Source organism: Rousettus aegyptiacus, unplaced genomic scaffold, assembly GCF_014176215.1.
Source record: "Rousettus aegyptiacus isolate mRouAeg1 unplaced genomic scaffold, mRouAeg1.p scaffold_m13_p_15, whole genome shotgun sequence".
NCBI classification, from domain to species: domain Eukaryota; kingdom Metazoa; phylum Chordata; class Mammalia; order Chiroptera; family Pteropodidae; genus Rousettus; species Rousettus aegyptiacus.
In genome coordinates this window covers 56,735,653-56,750,440 of record NW_023416290.1, presented here as the reverse complement: position 1 = coordinate 56,750,440, position 14,788 = coordinate 56,735,653, and the positions used below count along the sequence as shown (strand labels likewise).

General features: G+C 54.8%; 1 protein-coding gene across 4 annotated transcripts in view; it reads left to right on the top strand.

The window, feature by feature from the left end:
• The window catches only part of ZFAT (zinc finger and AT-hook domain containing), a 92,674-nt gene that overhangs the window by 21,095 nt on the left and 56,791 nt on the right, over positions 1-14,788 (top strand). For all 4 annotated transcript variants that reach the window (XM_036233052.1, XM_016145627.2, XM_016145628.2 and 1 more), the window contains exons 3-4: positions 8,697-8,948; positions 14,589-14,780. In XM_036233052.1, coding sequence (XP_036088945.1) covers positions 8,697-8,948; positions 14,589-14,780 — 444 coding nt within the window. The remainder of the gene's footprint in view (positions 1-8,696; positions 8,949-14,588; positions 14,781-14,788) is intronic.

Below are 14,788 nucleotides of genomic sequence, written 5' to 3'. Positions count from 1 at the left end.
TTTTTGACGCTACTGTGAATGGAAATACTTTTCTTAATTCATTTTCACGTTGTTCATTGCTAGTTTATAAACACAACTCTTATTTGTATATTGACTTTGTACCCTGCAGCCTTGAGGAACTTGGTTATTAGCTCTAATAGTTTTTTAGTGGATTCCTTAGGAGTCTGTATAAGATCTTGTCATCCACAAACAGAGATAGTTTTACTTCTTCTTTCCAGTGTGGTTGCCTTGCATTTTATTTTGTTGCCTAATCGCCCTGGTGAGAAACCCCAGTCCAGAGTGATAAGAGCAGACATCCTTGTCTTGCCCCTGACCTGGGGAGAAAGCCTCCAGCCTCTCCCTCTCCAGCGACATTAGCTGCGGGCTTCGGAGCTGCCCTTCATCAGTGTAAGGAAGTTCCCTCGTTCTAAGTCTATTGGGTGTTTTTATCACAAAAGCGTGTTGGACTTTGTCAGATGTTTTTTCTGTCGAGGTGATCGTGACTTTTTTCCTCCATTCTATTAATGTAGTGTATTACATGGATGGATTGTCCTGTGTTTAATCACCCTTGCATTCCTAGAATAAAACCTATTTGGCCATAATGCATAATCTTTAATACTCTGCTGAATTCGGGTGCTGGCATTTTGGCGAAGACATTTATGTTTATTTTCAGGGAAACTGGTCTAGGATCTTTGGTTTTGGAGTCAAGGCAGCTGTGGCCTCATAGAATGAGGTGGTGTGTCCCCTCCTTTCCTATTTTATGGACGATTTTTAAAGCGTTGGTGTTAATTCTTCTTAAATTTTTGGTAGAATTTACTGGCGAAACTATTTAGTCCTGGACCTTTTAATTTTCAGGGGAAGTTTTCGATTACTTTGCATGTTATAAGTGTATTCGTGTTTTTCTATTTCTTTTTGACTTAGCTCCAGTACTTTGTGTCTTTCCAGGAAATTTTCTGTTTCGTCAGATTTATCTAATTGTTGGCACACTGTTGTTCACAGTATTTCCTTAGACTTCTTTTGATTTTTGTAAGGTCAGTAGTAATGTCCCTTATTTCATTCTTGATTTCAGCAACTGAGTCTTAATGTTTTTTTTTTCTTGCTGAGTTTAGCTCAAGGTGGTCAATTTCGTTTATTCTGTTGTTTTTCCATATTCTATTTAATCTATTTCCATTCTAAAATGTATTATTTCTGTCCTTTTGTTTGCTTTGTGTTTAGTTTACTTCTGTTTTTTCTAGTTTCTTAAGTTAGAAGGGTAGGCTGTTGACTTGAGATCTTTCTTCATTTAACATAGGCATCGACTGCTATAAATTGTCCTCTAAGCACTTCTTTTACTGGATCCTGTAAGTTTTGGCATGAGGTGCATTTGTTTTGTTCATCACAGTGTATTTTCTAATCCCCTTATGTCTTCTTTGACCCATTTATTATTTAGGAGTGCCATTTAATTTTTGTTTATTTTTGAATTTTCCTAATTTCTTTCCATTGTTTCCCAGTTTCTTCCACATACTTTGTTCGATCTCAGTCCTTTTCAATTTAGACTTGACTTATGGATTAATATGTGCATAGCCTATCCTGGAGGATGTTCCGTGTGCACTTGGGAAGCATTTGTATTCTGCCGTCGGGTGGCATGTTCTCTGTATATGTGTTAGGTCTCCACGGTTAGTACTGTCGTTCAAGTCTTCTGTTGTTTTGCCGATGCCCAGATTTTGTAATTGAGGAACACGTGGTTCAGAGACCAGCAGGGTTAGACCACAGACAGGCGTGCCTGGGGGGCACTGCAGGCGTGGGTCCGGATCTCCACTATAAAGCGACTGTTCAGCAAAACGAGTCGGAATCTTTTTTCACAGTAAAGCAAGTCTTACCTTCAGTTTGTAAAAAATGCAGCGTCTGTAAAGCACAGCGACGTGAAGCACAATGAAACAACACACGGCCGCTCTCAGAGTCACCTGGTCATTAGCAGGTGGCAGGGCAGTCCGACTGTGTTTACGTGTTCTTGGTACGCCGAGTGTAATCACATTCTTATAAATTATTTTCCTTTATTAGCTAGTTTACTTTTGACTTTAATTCTTGAATACGTTTTCTCTTGTTTACTTGTGTACACTGGAAGATTAGTTGCCTGCGTTGTTTGATTTAAAAGCATTTCTTAAGACTAATAATTCAGACTCTGGATATGAGATCATTTCTTCGAAAATCTTTTATTAAGAACTTTAAGTCCTTTATTTTGTGCAAGTCCATAAAATTTGCGGCTTGTAGAGGCTTAGTTTCTCTCTAATGATTTCTATTCAGTTTTAACCTTCACAATTCATTTTAGGTTGAGAGATACTTGAAATGGTTTCATTAAACCTTTACCTGAGTAGTAATTGATTTATTATTTTGGTCTTTCTTTATAACATGAAGAGTCCTAAATCCTCTGGTTTATTTTATAGCCTTTTAAACTCTTTTCGCTCACGTAGGAAGTAGTCTGCAGAAGAACCTTCCATTTTTCTACCCTCTTCCTAATCAAATCTCTGGGTATTGTCTGAGAGAAGATTGCCTAATGGACGAGCTCATTCTCCCTCGCATGTATGTGTGTGTGTGTGTGTTATTGTGCCCGTGAGCGTGCGTGGCTGTGTACGTGGCTGCATGTGTGTGCCGTGTGTGTGTGTGTGTGTGTGTTATTGTGCCCGTGAGCGTGCGTGGCTGTGTACGTGGCTGCATGTGTGTGCCGTGTGTGCGTGTGTGTGTGTTATTGTGCCCGTGAGCGTGCGTGGCTGTGTACGTGGCTGCATGTGTGTGCCGTGTGTGTGCGTGTGTGTGTGTTATTGTGCCCGTGAGCGTGCGTGGCTGTGTACGTGGCTGCATGTGTGTGCCGTGTGTGTGTGTGTGTGTGTGTGTGTTATTGTGCCCGTGAGCGTGCGTGGCTGTGTACGTGGCTGCATGTGTGTGCTGCACGTGTGTGCGTGTGTGCGCGCGTTCATCCGATGGAGGCTGTGGCTCGGGCCGGCCGAGGAGGCACCTCGTGAGTCTCTGGGAGCCTCGCTTGGCCCTTCCTCCTTCTCCCTTCACAGTTGCAGAAGGAGCTGTCCTCCTTCCCACCTCGCCCTCCCGTCCCTTCCCCTTCCCTCCTTCCATTTCTTCACTCAGCAGCTGCACCTGCAGTGTGCCCGGTGGCCGTGCCAGGTGCTGAGAGGACAGGGCGGACCAGACCCGGGCCCGGTAGGTGTGTCTCCCGGTGGGCGGGTGGCAGAGACGCTGAGGCAGTTTCGGCGCTGCGGGGAAAGCGCTTTCTTTTCTAGGATTAAGTATGAGCTGGTAAGCAGGACGGGCAGTTAGCAGTGTGAGGGTAACGGGAGGCCTCCCAGGAGAGGTTGGCATCTGAGTTTCCATCTCTGTCGCGTCGCACAGAGTCCTTGTGAGTGTGCGTAGGTGCGCTGTACTCCTGTTGCGGTGACCGCTGACACCTGAGCCCCATCTACTCCGGGGGGCGGCTGTGGTGGTGGGAAGCGCAGGGCCATGGCTCAGACGTGGGGTTCGGTCCCGGAGCTTTCCGGGGACCGTCAGGGCTGTGGCAGGCGTGGATGGCGCCTTTGTGCGCGCTGCAGAAAGGGTCCGCGTTCCAGATGGATGAGTCGTTGACGGGCTTGCTTTCCGAGTGAACGACACGTGCTCGGCGCCGGGGCGGCCCGCGCCAAGGAGCCCAGCGTGGCTAGTGGGGCGCCGGCCGCCACCTGCCCTCTGCGCACCCCCACGGGGCCCGGCCTGCCCCATGGCCCTGGAGACGCTGCTGGGGGTGTAGGCCAGTGGCTTTCGTCATCTGTCAGGGAGATAAGATGCCAGCTCTTTGCAAAAACAGGTCTGAGACACGTACGCACGACACTCGAGCACCTGGTAGGTGCGCGATGCCCTCGTGGCCTCCCGCTTTCTTCTCCGCCCGTCTCTCGCTGGCTTCAGGAGTCAGATCGCTGAGGCCGGCAGCTGCGTGACACTGTCCTCATTGTTTTGGCAAGACTTAGAGGTCAAGTGTGTTTTATTTCTGGGCTCTGGTGATAACTGAGCTGACACAGATGCGAAGTTCACTCCCTCTGAGGCAAACCGATCTGGGCGCTAATCCTAGCTCTGTCACATATTAGTCCTTGGGATGAGTCGATTCATCTTCTTGAGCCTTCAGCCTCCCCGCTGCCTCACAGGGCCGCTGCAGCCCACCCCACAAAGGCCGTGACCCAGGTCACAGCCCCAAGAGTTCGGCAGTCACTTCTGGAAAACGCGCCAGGCTGCTGAACTTGGGCACCTCGTGTCTTTTCCTGTTGTGAAAGTGACATTCGCTACATCCATCCCTTAAAGTTTTTATGGAGATAAAATGAGATAATAACTGGGAAAGCACCTCGCAAGCTTGAGTGATATACAAATAAAGGGCTTAATGTTATTGGATTTTTGATAATGTTGGGCTGTTTTTTTCCATAATGCTCACAGTGTCTTTTGATTGAATTAAAAAAATCTTTGGCTGCTGATTGTGTCTCTTGCTTGCCCTTGGCCCTGGATCCGAAGGATGATTCTCTGACTCTGGGGAGGTTGTCCCCAAACTGTGGACTTGGGACAGAGGTGAGATGCACTTAGCTCCACCCCTTACCTCCTCTTGGCAACTTAGGACACAGGAAATGACTTATTTTCCAACCGCTTCTTTTCCTATGGTTAGAAAAATGATTATAAAAGGTAATTTAGGTGATAAAAACAAACTTTATTTAGTACTTCGTGAAGTAGACAGTCTCCATCAGGGAACTCCTGAGGGCAGGAGGCTTTTACGGGGGAAGAGCAAGCACGAGGAAGGGGGCGCAGAGGCCGGGGCCGGCCTGGCGTCCGGGGCTGGCTGGCCGGACGTGCCGTGTTCCTGGTCAAGCAGGCACAGAAGTTATCTAAGCTCGGTCTGCAGACATGGCACCACGGGCAGGGACAGCTCCATTTTGGGCCTGGAAATTTATTTTAACATTGATCGATGTGCTTATTACTTATCTATTTATAAACTTATTCAGTGTCTCTTACACATCTAGCTCTGTTTGAGATCCTAGGGGACCCCGGGATTAAAAGGCCAGCTGCACCCCCGAGATGTGTGCTACGAGGTGGAGGAGAAGAGAGACACACAGGGACCGGCGCTCGCGCGCTTGCGGCCGCGTGTGCGCCTCACTGCGAGGCCAGCTGGGAGCAGGCCGAGCTGCCTGCTCGCCGGGGTGGCCTCGGGGCGGGGGTACCGAGATCTGAACTGGGCCTGCAACCTCAGGTCTGAGTTGGGCTTGGGGTCTGATCGGGGAGTAGGAGGTAGTCACAGGCAGGGGGAATGGTACAGATAAGTAACGAGAGACAGGATCGTCTGTGCACGTTTAGGGAGGTCTGGAATGCCACACTGAGCAGCAGGAGAGAGAGGCAGGCGCCGTGTGTGTGTGTGTGTGTGTGTGTGTGTGGGGGGGGGTGTATGTGTAGTATGTGTGTGCGGGGGGTGTGTGTGTGTACCGTGCGTGTGGTGGTGAACCACATGGTGAAGGGCCTGGAAAGCCACGTCTGAAAATTATGGGGCTGAGCCATCTAGAAGAATGGAAGGTTCTAGAGCGAGAGACTGGCAGTGAGGCGAGGGATGGGGGAGAGAAGGACTAGAGCAGAGGCTGGACTCCAGAGACCATGTGCAGGGATCCAGCTGACAGGGGCCAGCACACAGGAGGGGTTTACCGGACGGAGCGAGGGAAGGAATTCAGGGAGGGGGAGAGGAAGGCAGGTACAAGTGTTTTGATGTAGAGATTACAAAAGTTTCCTTGCCCATTTCCAAGGTTCTCAGCTCTTCTGTCAAATGTGGGTAGTTGACAGCAGCAGCTTGTTTTCGGAGCTTAAATTATTCCAAGTTCATTTATGAATATTTCATTTTTAGCTAACTAATTGGTCTTGAGGATCTGAATAATGGATGTAGCAAGATGTGAGATTAGTTTTGTCGCCGTTGCGTGTTGCGTTTGAGGCCTTCCGGAGCTTTCAGGGCCGACTTGCTGTGTCTCCCCGACAGCCAAGTTGCACACTGCGTCCGCTTCATCCTCCAGGGTTTATCAGGTGCCGGCCGAGCAGGGCGTCAGGCCAGGTGTGGCCGCGATCCAGTCAGGACCAGACTGCCTCCGGCCTTTGGGGGGTCCTCAGTCTGTGCGACGAGAGACACACAGATCACTCTCGTGTTGTGTGGACTGTGGTCCTACTGTGCTCTGAGCACAGATCCCGCACATGACGGGGGCTGCGGTTGCTGACCCATGCTCTGACACGTCTCTGGAGAAAACTCCCAATGTCCTGCTGTGGTGACTTCGTCAACCTAACGCCAAGTGCACAGTTCTGCACAAGACTACTATGGCTGCCCGAGCCACAACTTGGGGTCCCCAAGGCCACCCTCACTTCTGACTAGCTAGATACAAATTTGGGGGTCCCCACAGAGTCCCTCAGGTTCTATAATTTGCTAGAGTGACCTGTAGGACTCAGGAAAGTGCTGTGCTTAGGACTACAGTTTTACTTTACCCAAAGGGCACAAATTAGAACCGGCCAAAGGGAGGGGCGCCGGCACAGGACTTGGGAGGGCTCCAGGCGGGGCTGCTGGCCATCAGCCCCGAGGCGGGCGTCCTGGACACCATGACCTCTGCCACTTTGTGGTATGACGTGGTTCAAGAGCGGCCCCAGCCAGGAAGCCCGCTGAGCCTTTGGTGTCCAGAGCTTTTGTGGGGCTCAGTGGCATCCTGCCCCTGTGCTGGCCTTCAGCCTCCGTCCCTTAGGGACGTTCAGACTGATAGTTTTGTTCCCCACTTCCTCCAGCAGCCAGAACTGATGTGACGGGTTCCAGTCACTACCTGATGGCCAAAGCCGCCCCCAGCCAAATAGTCACCCCCTGTCAGGACGTTCCAGGGGCCCGGAGGCCAACCCCAGCAGCCCAGGGCAGGGGCCGGCTGCTCGCCGGTAACGGTTCTCCTCAGAGAGCGTTGTGGCAGAGAGGCTCGTGTCCACTCGGGCGCGGCGCAGCCCGTCATGGCTGGCCCGGGCCACAGGCTTCCTTCAGCTCTTCCGCAGCCCGTGTGTGCGGCTCAGCTGATGAGGCGTGAGGCGGGCCTTTCGCAGCCTCTCTACCCTGCTTCTCTGACGTGCTTCGGTAGGCCGCACGAGCACATGCCGTGGTAAGGATAACAGCGAGAGCGTCTTGATGGCTTCGAGGTAAACGTGCACCCGCACTCTGCCGCTTTCTCGGCCTCCCCGTCCAGCCCCCCGCACGTCGGCGGGGCCTCTGCCAGCACAGCTCCGTGCTGGCGAGATCCGTGCGGGCAGACGGCCCAGAGGGCCTCGTGCCTTTGCTCCTTTTATCCGGTCCCTGTGTCTCCTCTCGCCCCCAGTCCCCTCCCCACGCCCGCCCTGAGCCCCAGACCCCGGCACGCCCAGGGAGGGCAGCAATGCGCCGGCCGCCCTGGCCGAGCGAGACTCTGGTCTGGATCTCTCGGTCAAGGTTGACCTAACCCTTGGCACAACAGCTTGGCAGAAGCTCTGCTCCCGCCAGGGCCCGCCTTCCAGCAGCCCCCCATTCTCGTGCGCAGTCTCCCTGAGTGCTTAGGGACCCTGTGCCAGGCGTGCTCCTTTGTCACGTTGCTCTCCACCTGCGGCCTCTGCCCCAGATCCGTCCCGCCGTCCTCCGCCCCGTGGCCTCCGTCTGACTTGGGAGCAGAAGTGGCCGATGGGACGGTTTCTGGCAGCGGGAGCGCGGGGCGGGGCGGCCGGTGCTCTCCTGGGCAGAGCGGTGGCCTGAGAGAGACCGGCTCCCCTGATGACATCGTCATTCTGCAGATGACCGTTCTCCCAAGAGGCCGCTGGAACCTAAGACTGTTCCCCTACCCGAGGTCACGTTCAGCGAGGACTGCCGGAACGCCGCGCCTCCGCGAGGCGGCTCTCTGACAGTGGGGTGTCAGCCGGGCGGCGCCGGCTTCCTGCTTGGCCTGTCTTGGCACACACCTCGAGTCACGTCACCCCGGACCACACCGCAGCACCTGCACACAGCAGCACAGGGCTCCCTGAGCCCGCTCGCCCCTCTGAATTCCCACCTCCGTTCTGGAGACGAAGGCCTTAAAACGGATGCTAATTAAGAAATCGAAGTTCTGAAATAACTTGAAACTTGCTCTAAAGCAGCTCTGATCCTGACATTTAATCACTGGGCCACTAGGAAACTTGGAAAACATTGTTATTGTCTTCAGTCCCGAGTCTGTGGTGTTAGGTTGTAATTATTTTTTCTCTTTTCCACCAGAAGCATTTGTCTGTAATAATCCCGATGCCTTGAGATAATCTGAGTAGTTGTGTAACTCAGGAAGAGCGTGAAAAGCTGGGCAGCCCTCGAGAACGCTTCGCAGAGGGGTCCTTGAGTGGCTTCTGAGACCTGGCCTTCAGTGCGGGTGGTGGTTCGCAAGGGTCCTGGTCTGCCCCCACTTTTCAGAAGCAGCGTGTGCAAAGGGCCTGATAGAATGATTCCCTAAGTCACGGCGTCGCAAGATTGGTTATGTGTTAGCATGCAGATACAGAGGGGGTAGCTCTAAAGATCTCGTTTGCAGCTCTTCATTCCTGGAGCTGCCCCAGGTGCTTTGTTCTTGATGAAACGTGACACCGAACTTCTTCCCACCCTTGGGAGTTGTGTCCCTGCCCCGCTCGGTCGTCCGTCGCCTCCTGTGACCGCCCATGCCCTCTTGTTTCCTGTGCAGAGCTGTCGGTCATGAAGAGGAAGAGAGGGAGGCCTAAGGGGTCCACGAAGAAGCCCAGCGCCGAGGAGGAGCTGGCGGAAAAGCTCGTCTGCCCGAGTGAGGACAGCCTGCTGGCCCTGGCGGACGGCAGCGGCCTGGCCCCGGGCAGCTTGGAGTGCGCCAAGTGCTGCCGGAAGTTCTCCAACGCGCGGCAGCTCAGGAAGCACGTGTGCATCATCGTGCTGAACCTGGGCGAGGACGACGCGGAGGCAGGTACGTGCCGCGCCGGGGCCGCTCGCCGCGCTCCTCGCGGAGAGCCAGCGATGTGCACCGGGGCCCGTCGTCACCGGGAAGCAGCACTGTCTAGACAGGTCTCACCCCTCTGGGGAGGTGCTGCGTTTCGTAGTGATCGGGGGCCCTTGCTGTGAGTAATCTGTGATCGAATGTCATGATTTAGGTGATGCCCAGAGTCAGGTCATGGGTCTGCAGAGAGGAAAACATCTTTACCCTTCGTGGAGACAGTTTATATGTGAATATTTGATCAATAAATGTGGGCAAAGGAATTATCTTAATAGATGCAATTTGATAGGTAAAATATTTTAAATCATAGGGTCCACAGTGGGTCTGGTTCAAAGTCTCAGAAACCTTTTTTAAAAAGTGAAAACTCCGTGTTTCGCAACTGATTATGGATTCACAGGGAGTCGCAGAGGTTGGGTGGGCGGGTCTCAGGTAAGCTTTACCCCGTTTCCCCGATGGCCGCATCTGAATGAATGAAGCACAGTGTGACCGTCAGGCCGTCCGCGGGAGAGCGCGTGCAGCCCTCCCCTTGATGTTGGGTGCGGCGTCGTGCGGTCGGGGGACAGACGTGCCCCATCGCCGCGGATCGCCCCGCGCGCCCTCTGCAGTCACTCCACCCCGCCCGCGACCCCGAGCACGTCCCCAGTTCTGTGATTTTGCTGTTTTAAGAACGTTATATCAACTGTATCCTGCAGCGTGTGACCTTTTAAGACTGGCTTAAAAAGAAAAAAACCTTTTCTGACCCAATTTTATAATTTCCTACTTGAGGAGGTTGAGGCCCAGAGTGACGATTATCCAGTGTCACACTCATTGGAAGCAGGGCGGAGGGCCCGCCCCACCTGTCCGTGCGCCGGCCCCGTGGCCAGCCCGCGACCCCACGGTCTCATCGCCCCTGCGTGGACGCGGACTGTGCTCAACTTGGTGTGTGCCTCTCTCCGCTTTTCCCAGAACCTCGAAAGAAACGGACGTTCCACTCTGTGGGGTTCCAGTGTTTACTTTCTGCTCTGTAATTAATTAGGTGACGTCTTTGGCAATGGCGGACAGGCACCGCCCTTTCTAATGAGATTATCAGCTTCTCCAGTAATAAGCTGCGTGGAAATTGGTCTCACGTTCCGTTGATGTGAGTGACTGAGTGGACTCTAACAAACACCAAATGGAAAGGTAGAGGCTCTGGGTGTTTTTCCCTTTCTGGCCACTGCCGAAGCCTCTAAAATATGCAGAAATGACCTATGCCCAGCTGCCTCGTGGCTGACATTCATGCGATTGCTCCACGTTTCTTAGTTTGCCAAGCACAATATTACACTTTGGAAAATTCTTGCATAATTGTTTTAATACGTGCTCTGTAAAGAACAGCTCAGTGACGTTTCAAACAATTGACCTTGACTCTTTGGCTTGTTAAAACAATTAGAGGAAAACAAAATAAACTTATTCTCTGCACTGAACCATGACAAGTTAAAATAACACTTTTGGTATGTGTTCAACATTTATTTATTTAATTCTGCATTTGAATAGTAAAAGAAACCAGAAAAACAAAATTTTTATGCCATTATGTGCAACAGCTTGTGTTTCTGAAAAACATTTTGCAGCCTACGGAAATCAATATGTCAAATTTATAAAAGTGCCTTCTGAACTTTTCTAAGCTTGTTATTTCTGTTTTTTTTTTTTTTTTTTAATGCAAGGAGAGTTGCAGAAAGGTGCTCTTGTTCTTGTTAAATCCTTCCTAAAGAAGACAAGGCATTTATTTTAAGACTTTACCTAAGATGTACTTAGAATCTTCACGAAGATTCTTTACAACAGTATTTCAGGTGCCTCCTGCTGTATTTATGTTAGCAAAACAGCTGACTTGATAATGGCTGCTGTGATTAAAAGCCGTTTTGAGTGAGTCGTGCTGGAAATTTGCAGGTGGAAAGGCAGCGAGTGCGGTGGCGGTCTCTGAATACAGTGCCTTTCTCTGTGAAGGGACGTGTAACGGTCACGTCTGTTTCTCCTTGCTGCCTCGTCAACCCTGCTTTACCTCTGCACCGACGAGGTGACTGGAAGCCTCGGGGTGATCAGGCATCTCGCCGTCTCCAGTCAGCGGGCTGCCGCGTCTTCGTCTTGCCTGGAATGGGGGGGCTTTGCCCCGGCGCTGGTAATATTCCTCGTCTGCGACCCCTCTCTCCCCCCTTTCTCCTACCTCTGCCCCCGCCTGCCACGGAACCGTTGCTGCTTCTGGGCCAGTGCAGCCGCGGTTCCTTCCACCCTAGTAACGAAGCTGCAGCTCACAGAGGCCCAGCACATCCAAGCTTGCTGCCTTGTTTGAGCTGCACATCCACTGCTCTGCTCACTTAGGGACCCGGGTGTAGAGAACAGCCACCATCCCGAACATACCTGGTCACGCTGCAAGAGGGAAGGAGAGCCCGGATGGTTTCGCCTTGGTCCGGGTGACATCTGTCATTTGTGCCCCTGAAGTGCATTGATCAGAGCTGATCTCATGGGCCACGTGCCTGGGACGGGGAAGAACTGGCATGTTTGGGGACTAGGGCATGGTTCCTATTCATTTCCGTGGATTCGCCCGCCAGCTGTGTTCTGGTGACCCACAGGTGTCCTCCTGGCCCGGACTTCTCTTGAGCTCGAGCCCCGTCGTGCCGCTTGAGTGCTCCGCGGGCAGTTTAAGCTGTGGCCTGCCCGGTGCTGAACACACTCCCTAGCTTCTTATGAAAGGCCCCTCGTGTTCCATTTGGATGGGCCTCCTGTGCCGACATCTCAGCCAGAAACGTCTCCCCCAAAGCAGGACCTTTTGCCAGGACTTTCGGAAGAAGACTTTCTTGTTCAGCATCTTGGAGGCCAGCCTGGGGCCGTGCGACCACGTGGTGCAGGCCCGAGCTGTGGGCCCTGGAGGCAGAGGGAGCTGTCTGAAGTCGGGGGGCGGCCTGCCGTGTCCTGCAGGGAGGGACTTGATGGCACAGGATGGAGCCAGTGGGCGTTTAAGTAGCGGTTCTTCCTGAGACCAGTGAGTGCTGTGTGGCAGTCTGCGCCGTCAGGGCCGCGGGCCGTGGGCGTGACGGTGCCTTCCTGGGGGAGGGCAGGCGGGAGGGCGCTCAAGTGGGGTCTTCATCTGCAGAAAGTGATGCGGAGCCGGTGGCCCCCTGCTGCCCCCAGGGACTCGGCTGAGGGCGCCCCGAGCACGTGCAGCCTCTGTTCACCGCTCAGGCGCCCGGCGCAGATGGACCAGGGCCGCGCTGGGGAGGGGCGGGCGGGCGGGCAGGCTGGTTCGGAGGCTGCGTGCCGGTCCCTGGCACGTGAGAGCCGCCTGCAAGCCGAGCACCTTTCCCCACAGAGAAAGAGCGATGGCTGCGGAAGTCACTTCTCGGCCCACCAGCCAGGCCCTCCGTGTGCACGTGTGTGTGTGTGTGTGTGTGTGTGTGTGAGAATCCAAACTCCCTCGCGGACAAGCAGGGGCATGCGACTGGGGTGTTGCACACTACCTAGCCCTGCGCGTGAGGTCCAGGGGCCGGGAACATCCTGGGGTGGTTGTGGTCCGGGGGGGGCGAGCGCATGGGCAGAGGTGGGCGTGCGCTTGGACTTCGCGGCCTTGAGGTGCAGGGACCGTGGGAGAGATGAAAGCTGCGGATCCTGGGGGTGTCGCGCTCTCTCCCCTCGTGGACACGGGGGGAACCATCCAGGGGTTTAAGCAGGGGCGTGACCAGGTCAGATTTGGACTTTAAAACGGTTCACCCTGGTGTTCGTGCCGCCGAGAGCCAGCGTGAAGGAGAACGTCCGTTCTGTGCGTTCGTGGCGTGGGCCTGGCGGCTCCGCGGCTGGTCTGTCCGCACAGCCCCAGGGGCCGTCTGCCCCTTCGCGGCCCTCCAGGCGTTGACCTGGCATTTGGCTGGACCTCCTGTCATCGTCGGTGGCTGCCTGAGCGTCAGGCGGGACGCAGCGATGCCCAGCGGAAGGAGACCATTCCCGGAAGCCCCGGCAGCCTCCGCCGCCCTGTCGCCCCAGCTGCTGGTCAGCCGGACCAGCGCCCTCACTGCGGCGGGGCGCTGCGGGGTGGAAGCAGGGACACTAGCCGCAGCCGTGGTGACGTCAGGATGCGGGACGCGTTCTCGTCCAGCCTTCTCCCCACCGGGGCCGACCCCGGTCTCCACTGGCTTTTAATCTTCCAGACCGTCCACGCCCGCCCCGTTCCGCGGTGCTCGGGCGTCTTCAGTCTTCACTCTGGTATCGAAGTGTTTCCTCCTCCTCGGGCTAAGCCAGGTGTAGCTGTGTGGGTTAGCTGTTGGACTGTGGCCGACCTGTCCCTTCTTTAGTGTGTTTGAATGTCTTGTGAACCCGTTCAGTTCATCCTCCCGAGTGGCGACACGTGTTTAAAGCACAGGTTTGGTCCAGCCTTTGCCCCGTTGGAAGCGCTTCAGCGGCTCACCGTCGCCCTCCGAGGGGCAGGGGCGAGGTGGGTCGCAGGCGGCCTTGGCATGTTTCGCAAAGAAATTTTAGGTCAGAGTCAACCCCGAAAAAAACCAGAGTTCACGTAAACTGGATTTCCAGTGTGGCGACTGTTTGATGACCCGCAGGGCAGCCCCGGCTGGAGCTGGGACCTGAGCGCCGTCACCCGGGCCCCACGTGGCCAGCGTCGTTCACTGTGCCGCTCGACCGGGCACTGCGAGCGCTGGAGTGCCAGCCTTGGCGCTCACCGAGGAAGGTTCCAGACGCCTCGTGGCATCGCAGGCCCCCGAGGGCTGGCTTTCACTCACCGCACCGGTTCCGTCTCTGCCTCCCTGCTTGGTCATGAAGCCGGCCGCACGGCGCTTGGCCGGTGTGGACGCCTCTCCCCGCCCCCTGTCCTCCCGGCCGGTGTGGACGCCTCTCCCCGCCCCCTGTCCTCCCGTGGAGTTCCGTTGCCCCCACGCCGCCCCCTTTGCCCCACGCCTCGTCGGCACTCGTCACCTGCTGCCCACCTACCCGCCGCCCCCGCCACAGCGTCGCGGACGCCTGCTTCTGTGCTTAATGGAGGGGTTGCCTCCCCGGGCTTTCCTCGCCTCCCAAGTGGCGCCTACCAGCCCTTCCCAAATTGCCCCGACCCCTTCTCGTTTCCGTTGGCGAACAGTGGTCTGTTCCTGACCGCACGCGTGTGCATGTCCGTCTCTCCCCAGACCTCCGGGCCTTTCGGGGCCCGAGTCTGCGCCTCATCGCTCCGTATGTCCGCCGGGCCGGCGAGACGGTGCCTGCTCGTTGCAAGCTGAGCACGTGAACGGTTTCTTCTCAGGCCGTGGATCTTGGCGGCCGTGTCGTCTCCGTAGCGTTGCTTAGTGATGACAATGAAGTGTGGCGGGTTCACAACCACGGGAGAGGAGCTACGTCTGCTCTATCAGCAGCGTGTCCCAGTGCCCAGATGGTGGCCAGTGACGTAGTGTCGAAATGTTCATTCGATGCGGGAATATTTATAGACTCGAACGAAAGACCGAAGACGCAGAGGCGACGCCCGGAGCAGCACAGGGGCCGCGCCGCTCGCGGATCGGTGTGCACGCCACGCCTCCGTGTCTCCTTACCGCCTCTTAAAAGGGTTACGTGCACTCCCCGGCGCTGTCACTGCTGTAAAAGGGGGTTTTATACCTCTTGGTATTTGCTCCTTAGGTAACGAATCTGACCTTGAGCTGGAAAAGAAGTTTAAGGAGGAGGACCGAGAAAAGGCCCCGAGGAGACCGCGGACGCAGAGAACCGAGAAGGCCCAGAGGACCGCCTCCTCGGGAAAGGAGGCCCGGCAGGCCGCCGGGGCGAAGAAACCCATCATAAGTGTGGTCCTGACCGCACACGAAGCTATTCCAGGTGACCAC